Source organism: Gavialis gangeticus, unplaced genomic scaffold (genome assembly GCF_001723915.1).
Source record: "Gavialis gangeticus isolate Ggan-Ray unplaced genomic scaffold, GavGan_comp1, whole genome shotgun sequence".
NCBI lineage: Eukaryota > Metazoa > Chordata > Crocodylia > Gavialidae > Gavialis > Gavialis gangeticus.
In genome coordinates, this window is record NW_017729022.1 from 83,532,688 (window position 1) to 83,555,203 (window position 22,516).

Consider the following 22,516-nt stretch of genomic DNA (forward strand, 5'->3'; position numbering starts at 1 on the left):
TTATCCAGAGCAATGCTTTTCTGCTTTCAAGCAACCACCCAAGTCCCCAACCTCACGTACCTCTCTGCCAGGAGGAGTTTAGTGCTCAGCTGTTTTAGCTCCTTTCAACTCCTGTTCCCTTTTGTGGCTTATGACCTTGTCCCTTGAGGAGCACATTTCTTCTACATCCTGCAAGCAACCTGCCACCCCACTCTCTGTAGCAGGGGTGGGGAAAATGCGGCCTGCGGGCCAGATGCAGCCCGCCAGGTCATTCTATCCAGTCTGCAGGGCCCCTAAAAAATTTAGAAAATAGCTATCTGCCCCTGGCCGCCTGTCATGCAGCCCTCAATGGCTTGCCAAAACTCAGTAAGTGTCCCTCCATCTGAAATAATTGCCCACCCCTGCTCTGTAGCCTGCTCAGTTATGCAGAGACTTCAGCCCAATTCCTAGCAGTCACAGAAACATTTTCCTTTTGGTCTGCTGAATAGCTACATGAGCTGCTGCGGATCCCTCTATGTATTACAGGCATTGCACAATTAACTAGGAAATTGCACAATTACATCAAGACCAGCTACACATGCAAAGTAGCTATCACATGATAAAAAACTCCAACCAGCTATAAAGCTAGGCCTCAGAAATGTGTACTGACCCTATAGCTGGTTGCTGTTGAGCTTTAATTTGCACACATAGCAAGGTCTCCCCTGTGGCCCAGAGCTCCCAGCCACAAAGGTACACCTTGCCTAGTGTAAAAATCCCAAGCCCTGGGGATTGAAACCCCCAGTCCACATGGGCTCTCAGTTCAGCTTCTCACCCACAGCGGGGACCGAGACCCCACAACTGACTGGGCTCTCAGCCCCAGCTGCAACTCGCATGTAACCGGGAGCTAGAGCTGCAGCAACTGATGGGGCTCCCAGTCAGGGCTGCACCTCACATTTAGCTGGGACCGAGAGCCCCATCAGTTGCTGGGCTCTTGGTCCTGGCTACATGCAAGGAGCAGCCTGGACCAGGAGCCCTGTCAATTGTGGGGTCTCTCAGCCCCTGCTGTGGAGCCCCCTCAGCAAAGGAAGCTCTCAGCCATGACAGTCTGTTTCTTGCCAGTGCAGGAGGCGCCCAGGACTGGGCTCCCCCTGCACCAGCAATATGGCACAATTGGATCTAATATGTGATCTCACAATCACAATTGTGCAGATCACACAATATCACACCTTTACCTGCACATGTAAAGGGGGGCTGCTGCCCATACCCTTTTGACGCCCTCCTCCACATCCCTGCTCCATAACAGAACCCGTCCCGCCTCCCACTTCGCTTCTGGCACAGGGAGCTGATGAGTTCATTTCTTTCTCTCTCTCTCTCCTTCTGTTTCTCTGATTGTCAGTCCTTAGGACTTTTTCTCTTGGATAACAGGGATTTTGCACACACCCCGTGTTTCTTAGGGCCATCACTCAGTCCCACACTATTATTGTGTCCAAAGGGGATGCTCTTGCTGCATGTCTCATGTGAGCCCCTGGGATGAGGCCCACTGTCATGGCCTGATGATACACTTTGCATGCAGTGTGGGGGGCAAGCTCTTGGTAGGGGATTTCAGCATACCCAGTTGGCTGAAAGAGCACCGTGTGTAAGCTGGTCCCTACAATGCTATAATAGGTCTTATACCAGGCAAGGAGATTAGGGCACGGTAGTCCCCAATTAAAAGCAAGTTTATTAAACCCTAACAGATACAATTCTAATTAAAACTGAAGCAGCATTAGCAGTTAAAAAATTTAGGTTTGTAGCTAGTCAAAGGAGATGCTCACCACCCCATGATGCTGCAAACGCAGCTTCACCAGTTGGTCGGGCCATGAAGTCTTGTCCAGAGCTCCTGGCTTCCAAGTCTGATATTGAGACAGGATCTTGGATCAGTGACAGGATCTCTTCAGACTTTCTTCAGGAGAGTTCCCAAGGGTACACTCTCTCACCTCTCTTTATATACCATATAGCTTGCATTTCTCTATACATATTAACTTAAGTCTTCCTCCTAATGCATATTAATAAAGCTTCTGTTTGCCAAGTATGGTTACCTTTAACTGGAATTTTCTATTCTGAGGTAATCTTTTCATTCCTAGGTGGGGTTAGGTTTTGCTCTGACTGTTCCTCTTTTGCCCAGGTTATATTTATTCAACTTAGTTAGCCAACTTCCTGCTTTGTTTTAAGTCAGGGACAGTATTTTTCTATCTGCTCCTTTCACTGGGTGCATGTCTCGACCACAGTTCAAGCTAAGCATTAGGGCTGTGTGAAGCTTCAGTCCCTGATTCAATTTTGTGGAAATCTGGCCTGATTCAGTGGCTGAATCTCCAAAGCTAAATCATATCAGAGGACCCTTTAATCTCTCTGAATCGAGTCGGAGAGAGTCAGAAAGATTCAGAGATTCAGACATAGACACAGCTTTAAATGTTTTGTCTATGCACCTCAAGGTAGCAGGCGGCTTGTGAGTGCTGCAATGCTGGGGTGCATGGAGCATCCCTCAGAAGCACAGGAGGTTTCCCAGCGCACTCAGCAGCAGACCCAGAAGTGGACCTGAAGCACTTCTGATCCACTTCCAGGTACGCTGGGGAGCGTGCTGGGGAGCCCCCCGTACTCCCCTGGCTCGGCGACTGGTGCCTCCTCGGTCTGGGCGACACCCAGGGTTCCCCTGCAGCCAATCGCCAAGGTGGAGAGATGTGGGGGGCCCCCAGTGCGCTCCCCAGTGGACCCAGAAGTGGACCGGAAGTACTTCCAGTCCACTTCTGGGTTCACCGCCAAGCATGTGGAGCATCCCGCTCACTCCTGTGGGATGCTCCATCTGCCTAAGCATTGCAGCATTCACAAGCCACACTGGTACCCTAAGGTACGTAGAAAAAATATTTAAAGCTGTGTCTATGTCCGAATCAGCATTGAATCTTCAGATTCGGATTTGGCTGAATTGAATCAGGGACAGTGATCGGAAACAACGAATCAAATCGCTGTCCCTGATTCGGGCTGAATCCAAATCTGAATCGAATAGGGCCCGCTTCGCCCGCCCCTACTAAGCATGCAGCTTGAGCTAAACGCAAAAGTCAAACCCAGGCCTGAAGGCCTCTAGATCCCAACAAGTCACCCCTCTGATAACTCCTCCATGGAGGGGTTATCACGCCAATGTACTTCGTCTTCATGGAGTGTACACCTGTTAGTTCCTCCAATATAAGAACTTGTAGTGGGGGTCTTGTAGAGGTTAGCAAAAGCTCTGTGCAACTGATAAACTTGGCAATATGTCCAGCCAGTTAAAACAACAACAAAGGTGATGATAGCAATTTGGATGCCAATTATCACCACAATAGGGTGAAGTATTAAGTTTAAAACTCCTTGGGTAGTATGACTCCATCCTAGCAAAACTTCCTACCAAGGATGTCTCGCTGCTCTTTAGACTTTTTCCAATACTGGAAAACCTTTTTATTATTATGTTTAATCTATACCCTGGTTTCACAATTGTGCTGTTTAATAGAATTTACCATAGCATGCACATCTGGAATAGACAAAACTTGTTTTAACATTGGCAAATTTAAACCTAACTGAATTGGAGTAATGTTTTTATAAACCCATGGTTTAGCCTGGATACTGTGTGTCATCCAGTGAGGCACAAAGTGTTTAAAATTACAGATTTTGGTAGAAGAAACATTACAAAAACATTGGTTAATGGAAAATGCCATTAAATTCAACCAAATTTGATCAAGCGTTACATAGGGACAGTGTGTTCATATGCAAATGCACCCTTTTTCAGCATAAACTACTGCAGAATGATTTTCGCTAATCATGCGACAAACACATTGTCCCACGTCATGTTGCTCATATAGATTATGATCTTCACACACATATCCCACATGGTAGGAAGCTCCCCAGCCCCTGGAAGAAGATGCCTCACAGAGCTCATGTCAGGCCCTTGCTTCAGGGCAAAGCTTACTGATTATACCTCAGCTTGAGCAAGATGCCTGCATAAAGTAGTTCTTCTGCCCAACATACTCCACCAAATGCTCTGGCCCCTGCAGCTCAGCCACTTATATGGGCTGTCACTGATTTTTATATGGACCAAGCTATCACCTGATCCCTACCTCCACAGCCTCAGCAGGGCTGAAACTGTCTTTCTTTGACTGGCTCCTCAAAAACTGAACATATCACTCTCTCTCAGTTATGTGCCAGTCACCCACATGCAAGGTAAATAGAGGGCAGGTCGGGATTGAGCCATTCATAAGGTTATCTCTTTGTGCTTCTATCTTCCTCCAGTTCCAGGGCCAGGCCAATCTCCATGTGTTTGAGGACTGGTGCGGCAGCTCCATTGAGCAGCTCAGAAGGAACCTCCACTTCCCACTCTACCCCCATGTGAGTACCTATAGAGAATCCGTTCCCTCTGCAAATGCTGCACACCTTTACTCCAGACCTTCTGCTCCTCTTTGCTTTACTGTGCCCTCCCTCTTCCTTATCCTCCCATTCCCACATCTCCCTCCTCCTTTGGGGAACTGTGCCTCGAAGAAGATCTTGCAAGGACCAGTGGAATCTTTTGCCATGCAACATGAGGCTCATGACGTGTGTCTTCGAACTCTGACACTGAACAAAGCAGACTTCTGTCCAAGTGGTTAGTGGACAATAAGTCCCATTCCCATGTTCATGACCTCTTTTCAGGGCCCTTCATTCACCTTTCTCCTCCCTTACCTGTACTGCACCTTGTACTGCCCTATTCCTGTACTGTATCCTATTGTTCCTCCTAGTCCTACCACCGGTAGTCCCTCATCTCCTCTCTTCCATTCCTTTTGTCCATCTCCTCCTACACCAATCCCGGCCCTCCTATCTTTCGCCATTCCCTTCCTGTTTCCATCCTACTTTGTCACTTTTTTCTTCCACCCTTAGACACGAACCACCCTGAAGAAGCTGGCAGTGTCACCCAAATGGACCAACTACGGGCTCCGCATATTTGGCTATCTGCATCCTTTCACTGACGGTGAGGAGGCACTGCAGCCAGTTGGGGTTCTTGTGCTGCATCCTCTCTCCCTTGTCTTCTCCTTCCCTGCCCAAGGCTAGACAGAAACGCGCTCATCTAGGGAAGCCCTGCACAATGTCTCTCCAGCCAGGTGCAGGGGATTCTGTCCAACTCTGAAAAAGCAGGGAGTCTCAGTAGCATAGATCAAATGCACCTGGTTGTCACTGGAAGGGGAAATACAGATTTGTCATTATAAGGAAAACTTCTGTCCTGCATACACAGCACCTGTGTAAGTACCCACAGACATGCTCCCCATGAGCATGTGAATGCTGGTACAAATACACAAATTAGCAACATGTGCATGTGTACATTAACACACTTGTGCATTGACATGCACAATATTCCAGTCACACACATCCATCCTCATAAGTGCATGCACCCCGTGCCTCCATCTGTATCCACTTACCCTGCCCTAAATGTCCATTCACAGGCTTCTAGCCATGCACAGCTTGCTTGCTGGTACCTATGCCATCCATTGGCCCTTGAGCCCCCATGCATTCATTCTGAACAGAACCCCAAGCACCTACACATGGCTGCAGCTACTTATCTGGACTTTCTATTGTACCCATCACATTCCCAGATGTGATGCCCAGGGTATGTATATAAAGCCCCAGGCAGTATTGTATTAGCTTTGCCTGAGCTAATCAGCTCTAAGAAGAGCCAGGCTGCACTACTTCTGGTTTGGAGCTCTCTCTTCCTAGCACTGCCTTGTGCAATATAGCCATATCCAGAGTCTCTCTCTTTTTCACACACACACACACACTCTCACTGTCTGTCTCTCTCTCATACACACACACATACATTCTCTTTCTCTCTTGCTCGCTTTCTCTCTTTTTTAAAAGAGTCACTGAAAGAAATCTGCATGGACTCCTCCCCTTCCATGTTAGATTTCAACCAAGGTCAGCGCAAGACAGTTGACTAACCAACTTCTCTGAGGGCAAGAAAACAGTCAGCATTTTATTTACAACTGAAAGGTGAGGGTTAAAAGCACTAGTAGTGTTTGGTAGCTCAGGGAGAGTCCCAGACAGCAGTGGAGGGAGTAGGTGGGTCAAGGGTAAATGCTGTGTCAGTCCCAGTGGGAGGCAGGGATCAGGACAGGAGTGGAAGCATTTTTTCTTTCTAGCAATGCAGAGCACCATTTTTCTCTGGAAATCTCTTGGCAGGGGACTTTCAATTTGCCATTGCTGCTGATGACAATGCTGAGTTCTGGTTGAGTTCAGATGAAAAGATCTCTGGCCTCCAGCTTCTGGCTAGCGTAGGCAAGGTACAGTGTACACTGCATGGCTTCTTCAGTCACTGTTTTTAATGTTCCTGTGGGGATGAAAATCCTTATGCTTTGCACTCTGCTTCAGGAGGGAAGAGTGGTGGCTGGGACAGCCAAGCCTCCCACTTGACAACCTGGCAGTGGCTTTGTGGGGGCCTGGGCTATACTCAATGGACTGGGCCCCATCTCCAGCTACCTGAGGACAGTTTACTAAGTGGATGGGGCTCTGTTCTCCCCTATCTGTAATAACCAGTGGCGAAGGGCCTTGTAACCCACGCATTTTCTGTCCTCACACAGTCTGGGAAGGAGTGGACAGCACCAGGAGAATTTGGGAAGTTCCAAAGCCAGCAATCAAGGCCAGTGAGGTGAGTGGGCAGGGGTGAGGCTGGACACTGCAGGCTCCACATGTGCTGCATCATGTCTTGCCCCATCCTGGTGTTTGGCTTTATTGGTTTCTCAAATAACAGATTTCACCGGCCATCTTTGGCTTTTACTTACTGTGTTCAGGGCTCCTCTTCTTTGTGACCTTATTTGGTCACCTTAGCTGAGGGTGGGGAGGTCAACACTGAATTTGTTCATTTTTTTAAATGGTCTCTAAAAAAAAATCTATTGGCTACGCAGTAAGGCAGGACTGGGACCCCGGTGCAGGCCCATCTCCAAGAGCTCCTCTTTGCTAGGAACTCAACTCAAGTCAAGACTTGACTGTGCCTGCTCACTTCCCTTGCCAACCAGATGCAACCAATCCTCTCAGTTGTATGTTGTAGGTAGCATTGCTCCAGGCAGCTAACTCAGAGCTATGGGGCAAGCCTTGAATAAGCTTCCTTCAGGTGCTGCTCACTTCAGCTTGCTCCTGTGTAGATGGAGACTAGGGCCTTTTCCTAGTGCCACAGGATGCCATGCCCTCTACTGTGTACCTATTCTGTTTCCAGATGATCCCAGTAACACCTACCACTGCATGAAAATGATATTCTCCCCAGGCCTGTAGAATTCCCAGCCCCAGCAACTTTACTTATCTCTTCTAGAAAGTGCTGAATGCCCCACTAAGAACCAAGTAGACAGAGACCAACACCAAAGCATTCTTGGAGCTTCATTAAGCAACCAGAGGCTACAGCTTTGGGAGCGAGAACAGAGAAGCAAAGCTGAGTTACAAGATACAAAATAGATTGGCCAAAATGGTGATCTTAGGCATCAGGCCATAATGCAGGGAAACCCAGGGTTCCAAGGTGGCCTACTGAAAGCCTAGGGCTAATAGTCCAAGATCTGGTAATACTCTGATGTGCTTCAGGTTCTTTGCTGTAGTATCCAGGATCCCAGTAGATGAGGAATCCAGTGCTCAGAGAAAGAAGTGTTGTCAGCTTTTATATTGTTTGGTATTTTGTTGAGAGCCTCAATTCCTGGAGATGAGGGATAGCACATTAGCTTTTTCTTTGGGAAAAATGGCAAGGAAGTGCCTAGACATTGTAGATATGGCAGAAAGTAAGGAAAGAATCCGGTATTTTACTTATGATTTCTGTGGACCTGTGATTTTTGAATATTTGAAGCTGGGGAAGAGACCTAATAATGGGAAATCTCCAAAATTATTATAAAATTGCTCAGATGCTTACCCAATGCATCCAGTGTATGATAAAATGGTTAACACCTGCCCCCTGGTGGCTGCCTGTCAGAACTCCCTGAAGACTGGTTTTGTGTTTCTCTCACTTTAAAGTGGTAAGAATAAATTAAATTAATCTAAACTCCTCCAGAATCTCAAAAGTACTCTCCAGAGTTTTCCACCTAGCAACTGGCCAGGACTTACAGAGTCCTGATACACCAAACCCAGCAGACAAGATTAACATTCAGGTATCTAGAATAATTAGCTGGAGGTAGAGGATCACCTTGCTGCTTTGAGGAGAGGGTGTGAAAAATTCTAGCTGGGAACATTTTCTCAAAGAAAAGAGTGCCCCTACAAAATTGTAAGCACATCCTGCCTGCAGCATCTGTATTTCCCATCCCATGACAGGTTAAACCTAGTCCTGCTTAGTTTAAGAGCAAACAAAGCCACAGCCCAAGGTAGTATAGATGTTCAGTAAGAGATGTGAGTTTTTCTCCTCTACAGATTAGCAGCGTCTGGCAGGTACTACTTTGAGGTGCTGCATAAACAGGATGACAAAGGAACAGATCATGTGGAGGTGGCGGTAAGTGTGCCTGGCCAACCATGTCCTGCACATTCACTGATGGGGCTTGAGAGGAAAGCTTGATGACAACTGGACTCCACTCACAGCCCCTGACCCCATTCTTCCTGGGATATCCCTGCCCCCATTTCAATCCCTTACCCTGTCCTGTGTGGGACAGCCTTGTTGGTCTCCTGGATCCCTGTTCTCATTCTGTGTGGGACAGCCTCACTCTATCCCTAGCTTCTCTCTTCAGCCATTTTTCATCCTTTCCTGCTTTTAGGCTGAGTACCAGGATTGTAGGTTTTCTCCTAATCCCTTTCTGTGTGAGGAAGATTCTACTAATTTGGGGAAGGGAATGTTAGAGGTCCCACATGGTTACAAACAGATGCACACCCAGTACTTTTCTGCTGAATAAATTAATTCCATAAGCACTTCATATATATTTATTTTTTCTGTTGCAGTGGCGACTGAATGACCCAGAAGCCAAGTTGACCATCATAGACTCCCAATACCTCTCGCTTTTTGCTAGTAAGTATCCCCACCATAGCCTTGTCTTTGTTCCTCACTGTTCATTTAACAGCACTACAGGTGTTTCACAGCTGATCACAGTCCATTCAGACACTACAGATAATGTTATGGATAAGCAGTGTTACAAGCACTGGCTGGAGGTTTAAAGTAGAAGTCACAGGGAGAACTCTGGCCAATTTTGTGGAACAGTATCAAACACAGAGGGTGCATTTACACATTGCTGTATGGCGACATTGCTATGGTGGTGTGTTTTTGTACTGCCTTCTGGAAGTACTAAAGCATGGTTCAGTATGGGTGGTTACTGTGCTGCGCACACAGTGCATGGTTAGATTTTTCCACTACAGTGATGTAGCTGGCAATTGTGTAGACCTATGTGATCGCTACACTGTCATACCGTGCTGTACAGCAACATAGTGCATCACTACATCACTGTAGGGCTATGTGTAGACACACCCAGAGAGGCTCAGGGAGTGGGTTTTTAGTCTTGTTTAGAGAGCTTTGGAGTCAGTCAGTCACCAGAGAGGAGAGATGGATCTGACCATGGCAAGGAAGAAACCATTCCAGATGGTGAAAGTAACACATGACAAAGATCTGCTGCTTGCTATGTGAAGGCCAAAGGAGTCTACAATTCAAGAGCCGAGGGATGGTCAGGAATGAAGAGGTTGGGTTTGTGGGTAATTTCTAAGACTACAGGGAGACTTCATGCTGGATACTGGACTGGGAAGCTGCTGAAAATGTCAGAGGATGCTGTTGCTGCAAGCAGCCTCCACACCCAACCCATTCCAACTCTGCTGTAAGTGTCTTACTAGCTTGTTGCTCTAATTGTCACCCATCAGCCCATCCTCTTCCAGAAGTCTTTCCTCTAGTTTCCTCCTCTCCTTCATATTGGATACAAAGTTTGCTTTTACCTTTAAGACCATTCACGCTGCTGCTCTAGGAACCTCACTTCCTTTTTGCCAACGTTCTCAGGCTTTACCATTCACCAACTTTAGCTTTGCTCTCAAATGCCTCTGGGTACTGTCCCAAACTACTCTTTTCATATGTAGAAAATTTCCTTGTGTCCTTCAGACAGCCCCTGTTTTGCCTTCTTTGAGACCCACATCCTGCTGCCATGTTTTCAGAACCTGGCCAAGTAACCATGCCTAGGCATGAGCGGTATTAGTCTCCTCTCTTCCTCTTACTTCTGCTTTATTCTTACAAAGTGCCCATGGAATGTGAGCCCAGCACATCCCCGTCATTAGGAATGGCACCAGAAACTTGCATCTTCCCCTGGCATCTCCTGCCTACTGCCACTGTAGGCCTGGCAGCAGGCTGTCTCTTTTAGGACTCATCCTTCCAGCCAAATCATGCTTGATCCCACTCCCATAGTGTGAATCCTTATCCTCCCAAATGAAGTGAACAGTGACACAAATAGTGTTTGATATCAAGATTGTATCCTGGGATTCCTTTTCTGTTCTTTTCTTTTCAGAGTAAGATGACCCAGGGCTTCTCCCCAGTGCTCCTTTACACCCACCTCCCCCTCCCCACACTTAAAGAAAATCCCTATAGCAGGTTGCTGCCTCAGGGCCTATTCAGCCAGGCTTTTACCCGTTGGCTAAGCATCTCTCAGCTAGCCATAGTAGCATGCAGTCTTTAAACCTGCTGCCCTTTGCTGTCTGGAGTTTCTCCCAGCCTACCCCAGTCATATACAATCTTTTATCACACAAAGTGAACAAACCACAACTTTATTGCACCCGGGCTGTGGGATGAGCCTGCTGTGGCCTCAGCCTTCCTTTCGCAGGCTTGTCCCCTTCATACCCCACAGGCCTCCTGCCTCTGGTGCTTCTACTCCACCTCCTGAGATGGTTCTTCCTGCTGGGTTTTTTTTTTCTAGAATAGAGAACTAGAATAGAGTTTCTAGTCTGTCCTCAGATTAATAAGGGGTACCTCAGGGAGCTGTGCACTCAATGTATAGGCCTTGAGGTGACCTGGCCAAGGGAAGTTCACCTGCCTCCAACCCTGTAGTGCCTGTGCAAAGTTTGGACAGCAGACATGCTCTGCAACTGTTGCAACTTTTGACCCAGTCACAGGGTTCACCTGGATTATTTTGGGGCAAGGCTTGGTCAAGCAGGAAGGGGGGCTCTGGCTGGACTCATAGCAACATGCTTGTTTGGGATGCCATGGGACAGTGTGTACCTGCTGTTCATAAAACGGCCACGCTTTAGGTTTGCAGTCAGGTTCAATGAACCCCCCTTGTCAATTTTATGTAAAAGCAGTGAGCAAATTAATGGCATTATGAGGGACAGTCAAGCCATAGAGAACCACAAAGGGATATTTTAGAGATGCGTGGTGGGGAGCCACAGAAGTCTTGATCCCAGAGGGACTTGTTTCCTGTAACCACCACTCCTCTAAAAACTTGGTGTTTTGGGGTTTTGGGGGATTACCCGTGAAATCTGTCAAGCACAAAGTGGAAAAGAGGCAGGTGCTGAGCAGAGGACTGAATGGACAAACCCCAAACCCCAAGGGCAGCCCGTCACCCCTCCCAGCTGAAAGCATCCCCCACAACAAAATCATACCAGCACCCTCTTAAGGGAGAGCCCCACCACCCACGGTAGCCACCACCAGCAAGACTGATGTACCACCGATCACTAAAGCACTGCTAAGCATACCTTGATTGAAAAAACAGAAACTTACCAAATAAAACTTTAATTCAAATATAAATAAATTAAAAACCAACCGAACAGCAAACACAGAATCACTGCTGAATACCCAGTCCCCTATCACACAATTAGAAAGCAATAAATAAAAGGAAAGATCCAAAATGCCCCCTTCAGAGTCTTCTCCCTCTCAAAAACCATAGTCCCAGCAGAGCAGGGACAACCCTCTTCACAAATGATGGTCGTGCTGCAGGGGAAGCTAAAGAAAATGGGGGGAGGGCTGCCCCATACTTCCAAACTCACTTTCCTCACCTCCCCTTACAGAATACAAAATCTCCCATGAGAGATTTCCCCAAGTCTTCTTTGGGCATACCTGTGCACTTGGGTATGGCCAAATAACCTTGTGCAGGGGTCTGGGATGCTGCATCAGCCGTTCTCAAGTGAGGCACAGGCAGGGGGCAATTAGAAGAGTGATGGCAGTTAGCCTGATATGTTCCAATGTACTATAACCTATACTTTCATGCTATCCCCTATTACCATATGCCCAAGTCCATCCCCCACCCCCAACAGCAAACTTACCGCTGGTTCCACTTCTGCTTCTGGCTTTTGTTCCTGATGTTAGGATGGATGGGGAGGGGGGAAATTGGGGGGTGGTAGAGGGAAGTTGGGAGTGAAAGCATGACCACAGTGGGTGGCGGAAGCAGCACCACAGTGGATGGCAGTAGCATCACCACTGTGGGAATTTGTATGGGAAGGGTGAAGGGTATACAGGAAAGCGAGACAAGAATAGGGTGGTGGAGAATGGGGGGATGGTGGTAGTCAGGCCTCCTTGCCAGACCTGTGCTTCTTGGTTACCTGGCTGAGGTGGGTGGTTGGATGTCCTCTGGGTCAGTTAGGCTGTTCAGCCAAAAACTGTTGCTATGAATGTTAAAGTAGCCCAGTGAACTTTAAGGATCCATTAAATTCCTATTAAGTGTTAAATGCTCAGAGCAGATCACACCAACAGGAACAGAGCTCACTTACTCTGTTTTTGGAAAAGAGCTGGACAGCTGTCTGGACAGCAAGGGACTTTGGGGACCTATTAATCTCCTATTAGGTGTTAAATGCTTGGAGCAGAAGCCTTCAATAGCATGCTTCACTGTGCAATATTTCTATAATAGCGCTGAGGGGATCAGGGTACACAACACACTGCATTATCCCCAATACTGGAGAAGGGAGCACATACACAGCAGACACTGATCAATCTCCAATCTTTAACCTCCACAACACACCCTAGGACATCCAGCTGTCAGTTCAGCAAAATAGGAGACGACAAACAAAAAAGTTTTTTTTTAATTATTTATTTAATGTAGTAAGAAAAGAAGTCAGCAGAAGATTGATTCATGTTGGCTTCTGCAGCTACACCTGGTATCCTAAAACATTCATTACACACAAATACCTGCAAATTGTAGTGACACCTGGTAGACAAGGGGGATCACTAAACAAAAATTGTAGCAACACCCAGTGGACAAAGGGACTCACTACACGTAATTTAGTGACTTACCACATACGTGTGACAGATTTATGGCGTTTTGCATACATAGCAAACTAAACTACATTGGGATGTGGTTTAGATTGTAACAATGAGAACTAATTTAAACCCCCCAAAATTCCCATACATGTACAGTGTGACACCATTAAGCCACACGTGGGAATTTTTGTCGTGTGTACATTGTCTCAGTGCCATGTGTACAAGCGCCCCCTCAGTATGTATTGGAGCACTGGCCTGCAAGGGGGTTTTCCAGGGGTAACACAAGAGCAAGTTCCCCTCCCACTTCTGCAGCACTTTTCTTCCTGTTCTCCCACTGAAATGTCCCAGTGCCTCTGCTAATGTGTCCAGTAACTGGATAAATTGACTCACTGCCACATGAGGTGTTTAGCTGCCAAGGCTAATTGAGCGCTGAGTTCCTATTAACTCCTTCTGTGTTAGAGGAGGTGGTGTAAGACAGTATTGCATATGCCACCCCACCCCTTTTCTTTTTGCACTATCCATTTCAAAACAATAAAACATGTCTTAATTGTCACCACATTCAACCATCACTTACTTTCTCCCCTTGCCCTCCCTGCCTCCCCCACCACCCTTCCTCTGGGCTTATACTTTTTAGACTTCTAGCAGGGTCTGGTACTGTCTCTTTCTTAGTTTCTACTGTGAATTTCTCACTCCTGATCAAAGCTATATGGACACTACTGTATCATAAATATGAATTAATAATGCTGGGAACAAGAGGCCAAGATTTTATGGGCTGGAATTCAGAGAGGGGGTGCTCCTGGAGCTGTTACCAAATGAAATGACACTCAGAATAAAGTGATGGATTAGTCCTTCCTCCTCCTTTTGTTCTCTTGCTGGTTTCTAGATGAGACTCTCTTAAAGATGGATGAAGTTGAACATATACCACAGACATTGGCCAGCCATACAAATCAGTCTACTGCCAGTCTGAGCAAGAAGACACACCCAGCTGACATGCTGAAGCCTGACCCTCGGGACACTATTTATAAAGGTAAGACTGGCTGCCAAACAAATGGAGACTGTTGCAGCCAGTCACATCATGTGAGTGAGGACCACATGGTCACTAACAACCAGATTTATCTCATATGGAGAAGGAAATAGCTGTCATTTCAGGATACCTAAGAGAGCTACAATATGAAGGATAAACCATACTCATGTCATCTCTTTCAAAATCCAGTTCTAACATTGCTTTCAGGTTTAAATTGTTCATATAAATCCAAAAGATTAGTATACAGGGAGGAACCCAGTAAGCACACGGGTTAATGGATAGAAGTGTCCACAGCAATAGCTATCCTGTTTTATCGGTGCAGGGTGTATTTGCTTTGATTTGTGGTCCAAGTAATTCTTGTGTCTCTGTCCCTCTTGGCTTCTTGTAGTGCCTCTGATTAGTAAGTCACACCTGCGTAAGACCTTGCCGGACTGCCCTTACAAACCCAGCTACCTGGTGAATGGATTCCCATTATCACGCTATCAAGGACTCCAGTTCGTAAGTCTCATTCCTCTAACGAAGATGTTTGGCCAAGTGCTCCGTGCCACACTAGGGAGTATATGTGCTTTAGAACATGAGGGCAATGCCTGACTGGAATATGGGGCCTTTCCAAAGTCTGGGAATAGGCCAATAGCTGATGCCTTCTGTGGGATGGATGTCCCTTCTGCATGACGCAGCACCGGTTCTCTCCCTTCCTAATTCAGAACTGGGACAGAACTTTCATCCCAGATTTGAAAACCTGCGAGGTAAGGCCCTGCCGCCTTTGCTAAGAGGGTGTAAAACAACTACCCATAAAGAAAATGGGTAGTTTAAAACACATATCTCCCAACCCAGTCAGTTCTAAAGACATGCAATAAACAGAGCTACAAGAACCCCAGACAAAAAGCCCTGCTCCAAATAGACCTCATTTAGGTAAACTTCCAAATGTAGCAAGTCACCCTTGTCTTTACCTCTAGTGCTAAACATTCTGTTGCTTTAATGGGGTAGTCCCAAATCCCAGGCCTGACTGCTTTCTGACAGCTCAGATCTGGATTTCAATAACGTCACACAAATCACCCTTCACAGGCATTCTTCTGCAGACAGGTGTGGCAAAACAGGCAAGTACTACTTCAGTTTCTCTTACAGTCGCAGGGGCTAGCTGTATTGTCTGCCTTCTCCTCCATGGGTCAGACCAGTGGTCACCTCTTCCCTGCCTGGGAAAGGACTTTTATTCTTAGAGTCAAATCAAGCCCTGCTTCCAGAAGTAGTTTAATCATGTAAAATAAAACATTCTTTCATAAGAAGACATCTCACAGTTCTCCCATATAGAGTGGGACAGGTTGCAGCTCTCTGCCCTTTGCCCACATTCCTGATCCTCCACCCTTCACACCACTCTTCTCCCAACACCTCCACATCAGGGCTTTCTCAAGACTCCCCAACAGTGTTACACTCCCCACACTCCTTCACCTCAAATTCTGCTGCCTGCCAGGCTTCTTCTCCTGGGAACCTTCATTCAAAATCAACCTTCTTGTTCTTTGGTTCAGTCTGTCCCAAATGAGCTGGGTCTTCCTCACTATTACCCAGGAGCTTCCGCACAGGCCTTGTACTCAGCAAGGTTCTGTAGCCCCGTCAGGTCTGATCAGTGGATCACACGTACTGTACAGCATTCTCCTAACCCATGTTGTGTCTCTCTCTCTGCACCTGCTGTCTTCCCAGCATCATGCCACTCTCTCCAGACACCTGTCCCCACCTCTTATCTGCTCCTTCCTGCTTTCATTTCTCTACTGCAGCCTTGGTCTTTAGAGTAGTCTGGCACCATGTATGAGGTCCTACCTTGGGGCAGCTAACCAATGAACTTCCCCTTAAAGGGCTCAGCTATCTATCCTGTGTGTGTGACATCTCCAGGTATCATTTTCATTTGTGCATGGTTTTCTCCCCTCTTTCCAGGTTCACTTGTCCTTTGTTTACCCAAATGATTACAGCCGCCTGAGCCATATGGAGATGGACAATAAATGCTTCTATCAGGAAAATCCATATTACTTGGAAAGGTAACACAGTCCTCCCAGCTGGCTGTCTAGCATGAGTTGGGGCTGGTGTTGGGACTGGGGTGGAACTTTAGATGCCTACTTGTAGGGCTCTAGCCACATCTACACAGGAAACTCACCCTGGTCAACTGAGCGCACAATGCATGTTCAAGTCCACAGCGCAGGTTGGGAAAGCTGCCTCCCAAACTAGAAGCAGCCACAGCCACATGTCACTTTGGGTGGGCTGGTTAGCACTATTGAGTGACAGGACCAATTAGCCACCCCCAAAGCAATTAGACCACCAGTCAGTACTGATTCATTACTTCCACTCAAGCATGCATGAGGGGGCCCTGGCCATGCACAGTAAGTTTACTGTGTGGACATGGCTTCTGGCTTCTTCAAGTACCATCCTGGTAAGCCCCCAGAATCTCCACTGATGTTAATGGAATGACAGGTGTTCATCTGAGGTGCTCAGTTCTTCCTGTTCCTGATGTACCTTTTAAATGAAAACACTCTGAACTCTGAAAGAACATGTACCCCTGAGCTGCTAAGTCTATCAGGCTTGAAAGCTGGTGAGTTAAACAGAATGTCTTGCCCTGATGAACTGGGAAATGTACTTGCCAGCAGAGCTTCCTCACCAGCAAGTGGAGCTCCCTGCTGGGGAGACAGTGTGGCCTCACACCTTTCCCAGACTCACAGGACCTGTTGATGCTAAGAGTCAGGGTAATGTAATTATAATGATGTGATGGTATCATGGAAGCAGTGTTTTGTATGTCAATAGAGGGTGGGAGGGAAATGGCACTTTCCATGATCTGTCTTCCAGCAGAGAAACAATACTCTGTCACATACAGTTGTGCCTATACTGTGTCTTTGCTCCTGCAGATTTGGATTCTATAAATATATGAAAATTGACCAGCCAGAGAGGGGAAATCTGGAGTCTGAGGAGAAAACAGAGCAACCAGGTAAAAACCAGTGAAAGAGGCAGACTTTTCTGTCTGTCTCTCAATGTTGTGCAATCCCCAGGAATGACAAAAAGAAAAACTATTGACTTCATGCTCTGGGTCAAAGAAGTGACTGTCCCAGAGTTTCCAAGACAGTACCGAATTTTGGGGCTGTGTTCCTGTGTCCCCAGGGACTCCCTGGGACAGAACTTTCATCCCAGATTTGAAAACCTGCGAGGTAAGGCCCCGCCGCCTTTGCTAAGAGGGTGTAAAACAACTGTGCGTGATACTACAGGGACATAGCTTTGCTGCTTTGAGATCAGGAGATAGCCACAGCACCACATTTCTGCAGCACAGCACCACAGGCTAATTATCTCTGTCTCTCAGTGCTGCACAAACAGGGCTATGTTAATTAACTCTGTCACAGTGCCACACAAATACAGTTTTGTCCTTTCTGGTTTGGAAAGCAACCATGGACTGTCTTCTGAGTGGAAAGCAGCAGAGGTATGTAGCCTATCCACAGCACTCACACTATGGCAGCTGTGCTAACCAGAACTGGAAGGGGAGTCAGCTACTCCTGGTTCCATATGTCTGTGGAGCATCTGGATACATGCCCTCGATTTTGCTTCCTAAGAGCTGGTCACTTGAATGCTGAAAAGCCCTTTGCCAACACACATCAGAGACCACAGCTGTGGCTCACAGTAAGTTTTGTGAAATTGCAGGCAGGGTGATTTGTATATTTTTCTAATAATTTTGCCTAAGGCCTTCAAAGGATGGATTTTTTGCTACTGAAGGGTACTGCTGACAGCTCAGGCTTCAGCAGCCTGATCCTTGTCAAAACCTGCTGCACGCTTTCTAGCCCTCAACCTCCTCCCCACTCCTTTCAGTACCTAGCCCTCCATCCTTGCTGTCAGCCCTGTGGGAAGTGCCACGCTGGATGGTATCAAGTGCCATGTGCCACAAGCAGGCTGTAGCGGCTGCAGTGAGAACTATACTTCCTGCCCACAATTTAGCCATAGGCAGGACATTACAGCTCAGTTCCAGGCAGGTTGGATCAGCCAAAGTGGCACTCAGCAGCATATGCCTAAGGGCTGTGTCAGAGTGGGAGGGGATAGGTCCATAAACAGCAATGTGACTAGTACAAGCTGGAGCTCAGCTTTCCCTCCCCAGAAGCCCCAGTGGCTGTAGGGGACAGAGTACCCAGCACTCCAACTTAGATAGTGACTAAAAACAGGCAAGAGGATGCTCCTCGCAAAGGGGATGCACAGAAGGTACAGGTGTACTGATACATCAGTCCATATCATATCAGCTTTGATAAAAGGAAAATTGACATTATCAGCAATCGACTTTTTTTCGCTGATGTGGCCAAAAATGTCACCAATAAATGTTGTGTGCATGCATAGCCACAGCATGCATATGATCAGCTTGGCAACTTGGAGAGCAGTGTCCAGCTGGTAAGTCTGTTGGGAGGGAAGGGGTGGAGGCAGCAGATTGAGGCCTCTGCAGTGAGGGAGGGAGTGGGGCTGGGTGTGGGACAGAGCCGTAAGCAGCACATCCGGGGGGCACAGGGGTGGGGTGGCTCCTGCCACTGCATGCACCCCCAGGGGAGCCATGGGGGCATATGCCCCCCCGATCTATGTGTGGGGCAAGGGCAAGCTGCCACTGCGGGCTGGGGACTGAGGCAGTGCTGGGCTCTTCCTGGCAATGGGGTTGGGCCAGGGATGTGCTTGGGCTGGGTGGCAGCAGTTCTGGGAGGGGGGCTACAGGGTGGTAGCCCCCCCTCCCAGCGCTACCACCACCACTCGCCCCGAGCACAGCCCCAGCCCAGCCCTTCCTACCAAGAAGAGCCTGGCACTACCCACATCCCCAGCCTGCAACAGCAGCCTGCCCTCATCCTGTGCACAGATCTGCTGGCACATGCTCCCCAAGGCTCCCCAGGAATGTGTGCAATGGCAGGAGCCACCCCCCATGTCCCCCAGCTGAGCCGCTTGTGATTCTGTCCTGTGCCCAGCCCCAGCCTCCCTCACTGCAGAGGCCTTGATCTGCCCCTCCCACCCCACTTCCCCTCCCCTTCCTCCCCAACAGACTTACCAGCCACATGCTGCTCTATAAGCTGCTGGGCTTCATATTGGCAATCAGATAGGTATCAGTCGATATAGCTTGTTAATAATTGGCCATCGGTACCGGCCAAAAAAATCTTTATCAGTGCACCCCTAATAGAATGGACTGGCTGCTGGACTGAGGGAGCAGTTATTCCCTTCCTGTCCCTTTGTGTGGCTCAGGGAGCAGGGGAGCAGAGAAGTCAGAGGTGTAACTGTGATTGTCTTTGCAGGCTATGAGGAAGGGAACCCTGATGAGTTTCAGTATGTGGACCAGGACACAAACCTCAGCAAGCAGGGGGCAGAGCTGGCAGTGGGCAAGGCATACCCCAGCATAGTGATGGGTTATGATGATGTTTACAACGACTACTCCCTCCAGGGGCATAGGAAGCCCCTCTCACTCACAAATGGCAATGTGAAGGAGGCAGTCCCAAACAGGAGGAGAAAGAGGCCCTATATGAAGGCAGTTACCCTCACCTCAGACAACCAACGCATCAACAAAACCAGTATGGAAAGAAACCCACCCATGAGGAGGCGTCACTTAAAAACTGGGGTCAAGGACAATTCCAAATATCCTTCTCAGCATGCCAGGAGCACCCGTGCAAGGCCACTCATCAGGAAAAGAATAGGAGACCCAGGTCCTGCCTCTAGCACAAGCCCTCAGGATGCCTCAAAGCATTCTCCTGGTGGGTCTAGGGACTCAGATAGTAGGATACCAAGAGGGGCAAGGCCTCCTCAGAGAGCTCTCAATTCAACTAACACCAAGAACCGACCAACGGGCACCATACAAGCAAAGAGACAAAGCCCAGTCTCTGGTAAAGCCAGCAGAAGAGCTGTAAGTGCTGCCAGCCTCAGCAAACAGACTCTTTACCAAGCACAGTGGCTAAACCAAGTGGAGTCATATATTGCTGAGCAGAAGGTGGCAGATGGCATTGATGCGGATGTAGAGAAGGGTCAAGTAGAGTCTCGGGCAAAGGACAGGCATGAGCTTGTAGACCCAGCAGTAGCAGAGGAAGAAGAAGAGATCGAAGAAGAAGTCGAGGGGGAGGAGGAAGGATTTGACTACATGCCAGTGTTTGACCAAGTAGTGAACTGGGAGCAGACCTTCAGCACAAGCATCTTGGATTTCCATGTGCTGCGAACAGACTGGATTGACCTGAAGTGCAACACATCAGGGAACCTGCTGCTCAAAGAGAGGGAGGCCTTGGAGGTCACACACATCTTCCTAAAGAAGCTCAACCAGAAGAACAAAGGGTAAGGCACTGTCTCTTGCAATCCCTTGAACTCCATCCTTCCTTTGGGCTACTGTATCCCACTGCATAGGAACCATAGCCTGAAGTAAGGAGCTGGTAGGAAGAAGAGCGTTAACTCTGACTGTTGAAGGTACCAAGTTAGGAAATGTACTGAGAGCTAAACACCAGGGTAGGCTGCCAGTGGGACATAAAGTTTTTCATAGCAGGTCCTGTCTAGCCACGGCCAGTAGAAGCTGAATGTTGATATCTGGTGATTGGTGTAAAATGAGTTGATGTTCAGTCCAGGTCCCATTTTCACAGTGAAAACCAGCTTCCTCACTGGCTCTTTTGTTGTCAGTCTCATCAGAAGGGCCAAGCACTAAATGGACATAGGAACTGATCTGAACCTCTAGCTGCAAAGAGAAATAAGGCACACTGATGAACCTATAGTTACCCAGCTCTGTCTAGTGACCTGATACTTCTGGGGCTGTGACTCCAGCACCTCTTAACAACATAGAATGTAGACCCTGAATGGACCTCCTCATTCAAGTACCATTCCCTGCCTCATAAGCAACCACATCATATAATCCCAGTCACAAACAGGTTAGATTTCTGCCATCTGTTGGAAGGTTGTTCCTACTGGCTATGATATTTAAGAACCTTCTAATTCCCTACCTAAACTTATTCATGGCCAGATTATACCCATTTCTGTGCCAGTGTTATCCTATACCCTAAATGCTTCTCTCCCCTTCCAGAAATTTACTCTCTGGATACATTTAGAAAGGACACGTCTCTGCTCACTATTCATTTGTACAGGCTTTCACAGTTTCCTTTCAGAAAAGAGATCCTCCATTCCCTTAACCATTCTGGTAACCCTTCTCTGTACCTGTTTAAGAAAGATGAATTTCAACCAAAACTTGGGTGACCACAATTGTACAGGGCATGGTAGGTGAGATCTGGTAAAAATTTGATGAGTCCTAGGATTGCATTTGTTTTTGTCATAGTCCTCATACCATTGGTGGCTCATAGCCATCCTATGATCAGCTGGAATACTAAGTCCTTCTCCTCTGTCATTTCCAATTGATGAGCTCCTGGCTTAGGGCAGAAATTCTCATTGCTAATGCCTAAGTACATGACTTTGCACTTTGTGCTATTATATTTCATCCCTTTTTTGTTACTCCAGTGCTCAAGGTCATTTGATCTTTTTCCTATAAGATTTTTCTATCCACTTCCATATTGATAATACCTCCCAGCTTTGTGTCCTCAACAGATTTCATCAGCATACTCCTCCTTCTTGTGCCAAGGCCGTTAATGAAAATACTAAAGAAAATCCATCTTCCCAACACTAAAATAATTTTATTTAATTAAAACAGCTATTTTCTGTGTGGTCTTTACTTCTTCTCAATCATCAGTTCTTTGATCTTGGCTAGGACCCCAGATCTAAGCCCAAGTGATCAGAGATGGGGCCAGGAGATGAAAAAAGATCCCCACCTCATCTGACATGGGTGAAGCAAAGCTGTGGACTGAGAATGAAGGGATTAATAATGTTCTGGGAAGAGGAACCAGCTACAGTGACATGGGGGTGGCTGGGGTGGAGGCTGGGTGGTTGATGCAGGCCTGAGGGAAGAGGTGATGTGGGTGTGGGGAATGTGCCTCACCCAGTTGTGCCCCTGCAGGAGGTTCCAGCTGCAGCGCATAGTGAATGTGGAGAAGCGGCAGGACCGCCTACGAGGGAGCCGCTACCTGCTGGAGCTGGAGCTACTGGAGCAGGGGGGGCGGCTTGTCCGCTTCTCAGAGTACATCTTTGCACGGGGTTGGCAAGGCATTGGTAGTGATGAGCAGGAGAGGAACATGAGGAACCTGGTTTGGGGCCGCCGGCGCCACTTGATGGGCGTGGTTAGTGAGCCGGAGCTGTGCTGGCCACTGGGCTTTTCCTGGAACCATCATGCTGTTGTCCACTTCATCGTGCCAGGTAAGGAGAAGAGGGGCTGCCTGGTGCTGGAACCTAGCCTGGAGGTAGTTCTGAACACTGTGCCAGTCTGCACCCACCTTCAGGCATCACTGCCTATTTACTTTTCCCTAGATTAAACTGCCCCCAAAAATATAACAGGGCCCCAAACAACC

General features: G+C 47.7%; 1 protein-coding gene across 1 annotated transcript in view; it reads left to right on the forward strand.

Annotated features, from left to right (window-relative positions):
• The window catches only part of B4GALNT3 (beta-1,4-N-acetyl-galactosaminyltransferase 3), a 44,183-nt gene that overhangs the window by 17,075 nt on the left and 4,592 nt on the right, over positions 1–22,516 (forward strand). Inside the window, exons 3-14 of the mRNA XM_019515518.1 lie at positions 4,252–4,347; positions 4,873–4,963; positions 6,166–6,266; positions 6,564–6,631; positions 8,362–8,440; positions 8,881–8,947; positions 13,977–14,120; positions 14,506–14,615; positions 16,044–16,144; positions 17,003–17,082; positions 19,394–20,414; positions 22,069–22,364. Of these exons, the coding sequence (XP_019371063.1) occupies positions 4,252–4,347; positions 4,873–4,963; positions 6,166–6,266; positions 6,564–6,631; positions 8,362–8,440; positions 8,881–8,947; positions 13,977–14,120; positions 14,506–14,615; positions 16,044–16,144; positions 17,003–17,082; positions 19,394–20,414; positions 22,069–22,364 (2,254 nt within the window). The remainder of the gene's footprint in view (positions 1–4,251; positions 4,348–4,872; positions 4,964–6,165; positions 6,267–6,563; positions 6,632–8,361; positions 8,441–8,880; positions 8,948–13,976; positions 14,121–14,505; positions 14,616–16,043; positions 16,145–17,002; positions 17,083–19,393; positions 20,415–22,068; positions 22,365–22,516) is intronic.